The sequence below is a fragment of the Lipotes vexillifer genome, unplaced genomic scaffold (genome assembly GCF_000442215.2).
Source record: "Lipotes vexillifer unplaced genomic scaffold, Lipotes_vexillifer_v1.1 scaffold987, whole genome shotgun sequence".
NCBI classification, from domain to species: domain Eukaryota; kingdom Metazoa; phylum Chordata; class Mammalia; order Artiodactyla; family Lipotidae; genus Lipotes; species Lipotes vexillifer.
In genome coordinates, this window is record NW_006787426.1 from 836,374 (window position 1) to 846,630 (window position 10,257).

The 10,257-nt window shown below is 61.8% G+C and overlaps 1 protein-coding gene across 3 annotated transcripts in view; it reads left to right on the forward strand.

The window, feature by feature from the left end:
- Positions 1-8,298: 8,298 nt before the first annotated feature.
- The window catches only part of TANGO2 (transport and golgi organization 2 homolog), a 15,358-nt gene continuing 13,399 nt past the window's right edge, over positions 8,299-10,257 (forward strand). For all 3 annotated transcript variants that reach the window (XM_007460029.1, XM_007460031.1, XM_007460030.1), the window contains exon 1: positions 8,299-8,354. In XM_007460029.1, coding sequence (XP_007460091.1) covers positions 8,299-8,354 — 56 coding nt within the window. The remainder of the gene's footprint in view (positions 8,355-10,257) is intronic.

Here is a 10,257-nt window from a genome sequence, read left to right on the forward strand (position 1 = left end):
GGCCGGCGGCGGTTGGCCGGCTGCGTTCCCCGCGGTGCCCGGGGCTCGGATTCGGGAAGCGGGTCTCGGCAAGTGGGGCGCGGAGTCGGAAGCGGCTGTACAGCCCGCCCTGCCTCAGTTTCCCCTTCTCGAGGCGGTGAATGCAAATCCAGCGGCGGGTCCGGGGAGACCAAGCCAACCCCGGCCGAAGGAGCGTCCCTCCCATTCCTGGAAGGCGTTTCCAGTGTCCCCCGCCTGGGTGGGGCGTGGGTCCCGCAGGCAGGGCCGGTGTCCCTCGGTGGGGCAGACTGGCCGGCCGGGAGCTGCGCGGTCACCGCGGGACGAGGGTGGGTGGGCTACGCGGCTGACGGCCCCAGAGCCCTGAGTCACGCTGCTCCCTCCCTGCGCCCTGCTGCGGGTGACAGCTGATGTCTCTCCGGGGAGGCAGCAAGTGCCAGGTCATCTGTGCGTCTGGACACGGTCTTCCTGGGGTGGCTCAGTACTCAGACCTTCCCCCCAGGGCGTCAGGGGAGGGGACTGGTCAGGGCTGCACGCTGGGCAAGGCCTTGTAGCCTCTGGACTTTAAGATGCCTTCCCGCCCAGCAGCTACCATGCTCGCCTTTGGGCCACAGATTTGACGTGGGCCTTCTGGCCTTGGACCGGTCCCTGAGGCTCAAGCCCCCGTCTGTCCTCCACTGGGGATGTCACATGGTCAGCCAGGCCTGCCGCTGCCATCCTGCTGCGGACCTGCCCACTGATGTTTTGCTATTGCTGTTTCCATGCGGCAGCTGTGCAGTAATGGTGCTGTAAGGGGCGCCTGCAGCTGGTAGCTCTTGGGAATCGCTTTTTGCTGCTTGTTCCTTAGTCTTCTGGGCAGCCTTTCACGACAAGTGTTTGTTGGCCAGATACCGTTCACAGCAAAGAAAAGTCAGGCTGAGGGCCAGTGGTGTTCCCAAGGTCAGTAAGAGCCAGGGTTGGCCTCTCCTCCTCAGCCCATCTCCCAAGAACCTTCCTGTGTCGGGTGACCTTTCGTGTGGGGTGGGGCTGCAGGAGGGTGGCTGTGTTGGCAGGTGGACACAGCAGAGCTTCTGTTCCCCCCCTCCAGGTTCCCAGGGCTCCCAGTGGGCGGAGCATGTTGCCCTGGTGCCCCAACCCCCTTGGACCCCTGACCATTCACTTCAAAAGCATGTGTCCTGCAGTCCTGTGGCTGTGTGTTACTGGTGTGTCTGCAGAATGCAGGCCCCTCAGACCAGGCCACTAGCTGTCAGCTCTGCCCTGCTGCCCAGCCCCTGAGCTGTATTACTGCCTCACGCTTTCTTTGTGTTTTCATTTCTGGGCTGTCACTTTGATCATGTTTACCCTGGGTGTAGTCACATGTGGTGTTGTGGGGACTTATTCCTGTGCTGGCTGCTGCTCTGGAAGGCGCCTCCCAGTCCCACTCGCCTGTCCGTGGATGCTGCTGCTTCTGAGGATGTCAGTAGCCCAGGGCAGGGAGGTAGGCGGGCTGCTACAAATAGGGCCACACTCGTCACTGACACCCCAGATGTGTGAGGACTGGGTCCATCCTTTGGCAACATGTCAGCTGGTGTTGAGGACAGTTTGTTGGTCTGGACCTCGGGGTTTGGTGATGGGCTCTGAGAGAATGAGGTCACCCCTGGACCACTGAGTTCCCTTTTCAGGGTATCGATGAAGCCTTTTTTTTTTTCCCCTCTCAACTTTTTTTTTAGGTTGCAGAAATAATGGATACACGCTTAAAAGTAAAGAGGCCAGCCCCCACCTCCTGGTACTCAGGGCGGCTCTGCTGGGTCTTCAGGACCGTGCCTACTATAAGTATTTGCTTCCACCCTCTTTCGAGGGGCTGGTGGGAATGCCCCCTTCCTCCCCTATTAACCATGTGAGCCATAGGGGCCGCCATAAGGCCGGGCTGGCCCCCGCCTTGTGGGGAAGCTGTGTTCCTGCCAGGAGGGGCTGGGGTGTGGAGCATCCAGAGCTCGCTGTGGCTCACTGTAACCCTCATCTGTGTTGCCCTTTTGAACCTTGAAGGGACAATGATACTTGGTATGAGGCTGAATTAGTGCTCCTAAGACATCTTGAAGATCTCAGGAAAGAGAGTCGCCATAGAAAATGTGTCATGGTGAAATGCTACTTATCAGCCAGATGACAGACCGTAGATTGTGGAGTTCTAGGTCGTGGGCGGGGAGGAGGGCGCGGTGTTTGGGGGGTGCCGGCGGGCTGCTTGGAATGATTAGGATGGCAGGGCTTTCTCAGCGAAGGCTCCGGAGCGACAATGTGTTCCCATGTGTTTACCTCCTCTGCTGGCAGCCTGGGGGGACATCACACGTCACTTGTAAAGAGCAGCTCCTGCTGTCCTGCTCTGCCCTGTGCAGGGTGGGTGGGGTGCCCAGCTCCTCTGCTCAAGGCCAGATGGACAGGCTGGCTAGCCTTGACCGCGTTCCTACACACTTGTGCGGTGCTGGGCATAAGGAGTGGGGCTGCCGACTCTAGGGCTCCGTCACCCCCTGCCCAGAGCCCTAAGGAACAGCCAGAGGAGACTGCTGGGACCCGGGGCCTCACTGTCCCGCTGGCCCAGGCTCCCTTGTTCCTGCTTGCTTGCATGCGTCCCTGCGTTCCTCGCTGCCTGTGGCCAGCGTGCTCCCCTCTGTCTGACAGAGGGAAGTGCTCCCCGAGGGCACAGGCCCCCACCCTACCCGGTGGTCACCTGAGTGTGTGGGTCCTTGTGCAGAACTCAGGGCAGCCTGGCCGCTCCATCCTGTTCTGAGGAGCTCTGAGCTGGGCTTGGATCCGCCTTGCCTGCTCTCCAGAGAATTGCTCTTCTTGCCTCACCCCTCAGTGACCCCCACCCAGAGTAGCAACTCAAAGCCAGCGGGGAAGGAGGGCAGGGTCTGTCCATGTTCTCCTCGTGGGCAGCTTTCCAGGTGGATGATCCTGTTTTCCCTACCGGAAGTGTGCAGCATCCAGCTCCAGGGGTGGTGCAGAGTGAGCCCAGCATGCAGCCGCCATCCAGATCAGGGTGTGGACACCGTCACTAGCACCCAGACGTCTCCCTGCGGGTCTCCATCGTCCCCTGGCCAGGTGGCCTGCCCTGACTTCTGTACCCACGCATGGGTCTTGCTTCTTCCTTGCCTCGTACAAGCACCGAGTGGTATGTTCTCATGGGTGGGGTCCCGCTCTGCCCCATGCTGCTCAGGCAGGTGGACACCGCTATGGACAGACAGCCTGGCTTCCAGCTCCGGGCTGTGGACTTCCTCGTCTGTGTCATTTCATGGACACGGGTGCCCCCACAGTGCCTGGCGTGCCCTGATCAGTCAGAGTTTTAGAAGCTTCTGTGAAAAGCCAAGAGGGAGACTCACCTTCCAGATACCACAGCGTGTGCTGAAGCTCAGGGGCTGAGGGGCTGAGTGGTGGGGTGTCCAGGGCGTGGCCCAGGTGGTGGCAGACAGCATGCCCGTCTGCTGGGAAGCATGGGGGTCTGTGGCTCACACCTCCCACATAGGCAGACCCTGGATACATCCTAGAACAAAGCCCAAACGCAACCACGCATGGAAATCAAGAGAAAGGGGCTCTTGCTTTGGGATGAGGAGGGCAAGAGCCATGCAGTACAAGTGGGGGGACTTGCTGTGGAAGGACAGGTGGGTTCCAATGGAGGCAGCACAGGCAGAGGGATGGGCCACCCCACCCCACTGCCACCGCACTGTGGGACAGAGGCCCTGGATCCTGGCACGGTGTGCCAGTGGCTGCTGGGGGTTGCCAGCAGACCGCCTGAGCATCTCCTGCCACTGCAGTGAGGGTGGGGGGAGCAGTGGCGGGTCTCCTCGTGCTGGATGCCCCTGCTCCAGACATTGGAGGGTGTCGGCCATGCATGCTCATCTAAGAGCGTCACCCCCTGCTCAGTGATTCCGCCTCCTGGGTGTCTGCCTGGGAGACAGGAAGGCACCTGTTGGGAAGGTCCTCAGCCTGTTTGTAGAACGTGCGTGCCGGGCCCCGCTGTGTTGCTCTGCATGGGTGGAAGCTGGATGGCAAGAGTGGATAGAAGGCACACGTGCCCCGGGCAGCAGCAGGCAGGTGGGGGATGCCGCTACCCTGGGCGTGGGCGAACTGCACAGCCAGGTGGCAAGAAGACAGGGTGGCGGGGTCCTGTGCACGTGATGGAGCATACATCTGTGAAGTATGTGGAGCCATGGGCAGGGGCCTTCCTTCGGGGCCTTGCAGTGAGCACAAAATGACATGCCCCCCAACCCTAGTGGTGACAAAGATGGCTCCTCTCTGCCACCAGGCCCAGGGACCCACTGCCACGCCACGTGGGCACCCCGGGCATTTGTCAGGATGTTCAGCCATCTCACAGCCTGCGTGCTCCGGTCCCAGGAGGCCCCCTCAGACTGCTGCCCATGAGGCTTCCCCTCAGCCCAGGCCACCGTCTGGGGTCTTCCTTCCGCGGGGGCCTGTCTGAGGCCTGGCTGCACCCCTGTATGCAAGGCAGTTGTAAGGCAGCCCCCCAGTGAGATACACATGGGCCCAGTGATTCCAGGACTGTGGCCAGGACAGAGCCGGTTGCCCCACTATGAGCTTTCCTGGGGGCTGCTGGCACCTGGGGAGGGTCAGCAGGGATGCTCAGGGGCACGCTGGCTTCCGAGCATTTCCATGACATGGCTGGAGCAGCTCATTTGTGTGCCAGGGAGTGCAGATGGGCAGGTCCAATGCCTGGGACATCCTGAGAGCATGTACAGGGGTCAGGAGACCCCACGTGTGCCCACACTATCACCCTGAGTGCAGCCAGCAGGCACCCCCATCCCCCAGAGCCCCTGTGTGGCCTCTGGCACCACCTGAACTCTTGGTGAGAGAGGAGCCTGCCCAGGATGTGCCCGACCTGGGAAGGGGGTCCCCATCTGTCCCTCCCCTGCCCCGTGGCACTGGGGCCTGGCCTCCTCCAGGTCAGTGTGTCACCTGCCCCATCGGGTGGGGGCCCTGCTCGCCTGGCCTGGGTCCCCCACTGCCATCCTGCTTGCCATGGGGCCAAGCGAGGGGGAGGGACGGAGGGGGAGGGAGGGAGCCCCCTCACCTGCAGAGGGCAGGCGTGTGGCATCCGACTGCCATCCGCACACCTGGCAGGGTGTGCGCGTTACCTTAGCGGCCTCCGCACCCGTTGGGCCAGCACTGCTTCCTGTATCGCTTGAAGCCGCAGGCTTTGCCCACCTCCAGGTGGCGTCCACCCTGTGGTCGCTGAGGCCCTTGGGTGAAGCTCCTCGTCAGGCCCCAGGACCTTCCTGCCCACCTGTGGCTCTGCCTCTGCCTCTGGCCACCCGGCCCTCATGGCGGCCCCAGCAGCCACAGAGCTCTGACAGTGTGTGGACACCCCGGGCTCCAGGTGGAGAAGGGCGGGGCGGGGATGGCGTTAGAAAGCTGGCGCGCTTCTGCCCCGGTTGACCCCCCTTCCTCGGCACCTGCCAGCCCAGGTGCTCTTCAGGGTGACTTCCTCCTGACAGGCTTAGGTGTCACCTGGTGAGGAGGAGCGCTGAGTTTACCTGGAGCAGTGGGACCTGTTGAACTGCTCCCCCCACCTCACCTCCCCACTCCATGGCCTTGGAAGCCTTGGGAGCGGAGGGGAGCGTTTCCCAGCAGTGGAGCGCTCCGGGCAGGATGCCCCAGTTAGTGCCCTGCTGCAGTGCAGTGGTGGGACGGCAGTGGTGTGTCCAGGGCTTGCTCTGGGAGCCCCGAAAGTCACAGGGGTGTCAGGGAGGACTCGCCAGGCCCCGAAGAGGGTGTTGGAGCTCGGCCTGGGTGGGGGCAGGATGGGAGAAGGGCTCTGCACCCACAGGACCTGCGAAGGAGGGTGCTGGGGGTGGTGGGAGTGAAGCGGGAAGGGGAGGGGCCAGTTGGCAGCGGGCCTGGCTCGAGTGGGGGGTGAGGGATTGGAGAGAAAGGCAGTTCCTGATGGTCTCCTCCCCAGGGGCTGGCTTTCCTCTGGTCCTTCCCTCCCAATGACCGCGTCTTCACTCTTCACTGAGGCCGCAGCCCTGGGTTCCGCGCCCACTCTGGCAGCAAGCTGCCCGGAGACCTCTCGGCAGCCTTCCTCTGACCACGGAGCCCTTCTTGCCACCACCTTCTGGAGGGCTTGTCTGCCACCCACCTGGGCCAGCTAGGGTGGCAGGGTGCTGCAGCCGAGTTGGGGGGCTCTGCATCTGGCCTGTGAGCAGTGGTGGCCGGCAACCTCACCCAGTGCCGGTCATGCAGGCTGGGCTGGGCGTGGGGGAGATGGCAGGCATGCTGGCCTCCTTTGACGGCCCAGAGTAGTATGTTCCTGGTGAGGCAGCCCTCTGTCCTGGAGGGGCCGGGGTCGGTGGGATCTCAGCAGGGCTTCTCCCATTGACCTCAGCCAGCCTGGTTGCCACAGATGACACCTTGCCTGGAGCATCCTTGTGTCTGGGAGAGACAAGCCCCCTCAGGGTGGGGGACCTGTGTCTTCTGTGCTGGACTCCGGTCACGTGGCAGGTGCTGGGAGCCCCGCCAGCTACACGGGACAGGTGGGCTGACCCGGCCCTGTGACGACCGGGGTGCTTCACATCACCCCGCACTGCACTCTGGGTGGTTCTCATTCTCTGGGCCTAATCTGCTCCAACGTTCTCTGCCAAGTTTTAAGTCGTACTTACTGGGGCTTCTGTTTCTAAAGGGTCTTTCTGGCGCTGGGGTGGGGACCCCCCGTTTACTCTTTATCATGTCCTTTCCCTGCAGATATTCCTGAACTCCTTTCTTCTGCCCTCAGTGGCTCGTTTATGGGACATGTGGGGACTACTGCTGGTTCTTGCTGTGGTGCTTTGTTTTATGTGGTTCTTTCTATTGTACTGCTTTTTGTTCTTGAAATTATTTGTGAGACTTCTCGGAAGTCTGTGATGAAGAGGAAAACTTTGGTTTGCCTGGTGCCCAGGGGCACTGCCAGTGCAGGCACCCATCAGACCAAGTCCCTGGACCCCCGGTGTGGCCTAGCTCTGCACATGGAGCTTCTCATGGACCACCCCCACTTCTGTGCGCCTCCCCTGCGGCCCTGGTGTGGCTGTGGATACAACCCCCCCACCCTAGGTCCCTGTCCTGGGGCAGCCCTGGGCCGTGTCTTCTGTCTCCCTCACCCCTGAGGCCACCAGAGCCCGGTTTGCCCCATGGGCCAGTGCCCTGGGGCAGGAGCTGCTGCTGTACTCTGCTCTCTTTCCTCTCTGGGTTCCTGTGTTCTCTGAGATGTTGGCTAAATCCTGCACCACCTTGTCAGCTCTTGGTTGCTTTTAAGATTTTTCACGTTCTTTCAAGCGTTTGGAGTTGCTTTTACCAGGGAGGTCGGTCCCAACAGTCTGCCTACCAGTATTGGGATCATCAGGCACTCCTGGGATGATGGCCACCAGTGGACACTACCAGGCCGCCCTGGCGGGAGCCCAGCCTGTTCCCATCACCTTGGGGAACCCTTCTGCACAGGGCCGTTCGGCGTCAGCACTGCATGTGGCCCAGCGTCCCTGGTGGGGGGGCAGCGGCTGGCAGCCCATCTCACATGGTGCATGTCCCCTAGCACCCTGGGCTACTGCAGATGGTGCTTGTTACCGTGGCAGTGCCTCAGCTGCACAGCCACAAAAGTTGGTCCTCTGAGGCTATCGCCACATCTGTGCCTGGAGGAACACAGGGCTGAATCCTGGGGGTCCCTCCAGGGCCCGTGGGGGCTGACAGGGAAAATAGTGGGGTGAACCCTGACCCTGCCACCCGCGCCAGCCAGACCAGTGAGCACGAGTGAGAGGAGGGTGGGATGCCCGAAGGCCTTGTGCGCTGGGCAGCTACTGCATGGCCCTGAGCCACGGTTGTGTCTGTGGTGCTGGCCTTGGGCTCTGGCCCCTCCTTGGCTTCTCTTTGCATGGTGGCCAGAGCCACCACGCCCGCCCACCCACCACGCGATGCTGGCATGGCTTTGAAGCCGGGGTCGGTGTGGTGGGAACATCCTCCTGTGAATCCCAAGGTGGGAAGTGTTCCGTTTCAGACCCCAGAACCAGAAGCAATTGCCAACAATCCAGGGCCAACGAGGTCACAGGCATCAGGGGAACGTCTGACCAGTGCCCAGGAGCGTGTTAACAGGGATGGGCGAGTGTCAGGGCAGCCGGCATGTGGTCTTCTCGTCCAGCGAGGGTCTGGGTGTCGTGAGCCCGTTCCATTTGGGCAAGGGAGCTTTGCAGGTTTGGGAGGCAGTTCTGTCGTCTGCCATTTACTCAACTCATTTTTCCTTCTCCCACAGACCTCGTTACCCGTGTGAGCCAAGCCACCCCTTGGGGACCCATGTGCATCATCTTCTTTAAGTTCGATCCTCGCCCTGTTTCCAAAAATGCGTACAGGTAACCCCCTCGTGCTGCGTCTGCTATCCTGCTTGGCCTTGGGAACACGCCATCCTCAGTGCCTGTTTGGGCTCCATGTGCGGGGTCGGGGGCAGAGGCCAGGCCCTGGGACACACTGCCCGGTCCCTGCCGTGCCCTCTCCCACAGTGGCCACCTAGTGTGGGCAGGGACCCTGAGTCGATGTGCAGAGATGCTAAGACTGAGCCGCTGAAGGTGGCCATGTGGGCAGGATGGGGGAGTGACGTGGGTACAGCACAGCCCTGCACCTCTGACTGGGGATCAGGTGGCAACAGAACAGTGACAGGGAGAGAGACCTGGCTCGTGGGGCTGGAGCCTGTGGCCAGTGAGCAGTCTGGGTGGTGAGGGCAGAGTGCGGGGGGTGGGTCAGGGAAGCTGGGGGACCAGCTGGAGGAGGCAGGAGTCCGAGGCCAGGGAGGGGCCACACACTGTCTGGTTTCCTCTCCTCCCCATGACCCCCGGCTCTGGACGGCGCCCCTCCATTCCCCGGCACCCTGGTGGGAATCAACCGACATTTATCCACATGGAGAATGGGGCTGGGATGTGACCCTCAACCACAGATGAGCCACTGGTGCGACTGCCTAAGAAGTTTACATCATCTCAAGATCTGGAACATTTCAACTGGCTTCTGGGATTCCGTGCTACCTGATGTGTGGCTGAAGTAACTCATTCCAGGCTGGGGAATGGGAAACAAGGGGTGCCCAGTGTCCCCTTCCTGCAGGGGAGTGGGCAGCAGGGCCATGCTGGGGGCCGGGAGTTGGCCCTGAACAGCCCCCGACAGAGCATGCTGTGTGAGTCGGGGTCCAGCCAGGGGACAGAACCCCGGAGCAGTGATTCGAGCAGGGAATGTCTAACTCGTGGAAATATAAACTGTTGTGGGATCAGGGTGCCCGAGGCAGATCCTGTCCTTCATCCTTGGGCTGAGACCCAGACCTTGCTGGGGACACAGCCGTGGCATACCGGGCGGCCGGGAGCTCTCTGGGCACTTGCTGGAAGTCTGCCCGATCTGCTTGCGCTGGCCGCTGTCTGGGGCGCTTGTTGCTGGGGAAGCCGCACCCAGAGCCTGGGAGAGAGAAGCCTCTCCCCCTGCAGCGTCCCTCCGGCGCCCTCTGCTGACAGAACTGGACCCACAGCCACTGCAGAGCCCCCAGGAAGGGCGGGAGTGGGGCTGAGGCAACAGGTGGATCGATCACTGGCACTGTCGCCTCCTGCGCTGAGAGTGGCACTCCTTCCTCCTGACAAGTGAGGACACGCGGCCTGATGGCCACTGAGTCCATGGCTGCCTTGGTTCTTACTCACGGATTCAGCCAAGCCCTGAGGTCACCCATGTTCTCCTGGGAGTGAGAAGGAATGGAAGGGACGGGGAGGGGAGCCTACATCCTGCCACGACCTGCCTCTGACAGCTCCAGGGCTGGGACTCCGTCTCAGCATTGATCTCAAATGTTGTCCTAGCCTGATGGCGTTGGAGGGTGAGAGGGGCTTCTGGCTCCGGGGTGGGCAGCTCTCACGTGTGATGTGGGACTAGGACGGGAGGAGTGGGGGTGGGGCTGCTGTGGGAGGGACACTGCAGCAGAGCCGTGAGGAGAGCCTGGCAAGCTGACCCTGGGCCTATCGGAGACCAAGGAGGGGCCCCCAGCTCCTGGAGTGGGGGGGGCAGGCTCAGAGCCAGGAGGCCTGGATGTCCTCACCTGGGCTCCCTCCCACCTAAGCTGTCACTGCCCTGGCTGGCAATGCAGCAGCTTCTGCCCCCACCCCAGTGCCCATCACTGAGTTCACTGCCGGCCCCCCACCCAGTGATGTCAGGAGAAGATTTGTACTTTGTGTGTGTGTGTGTTTGTGGTTAAGTATACATGACATAAATTTACCTTTTTTTTTTTTTTTTGCC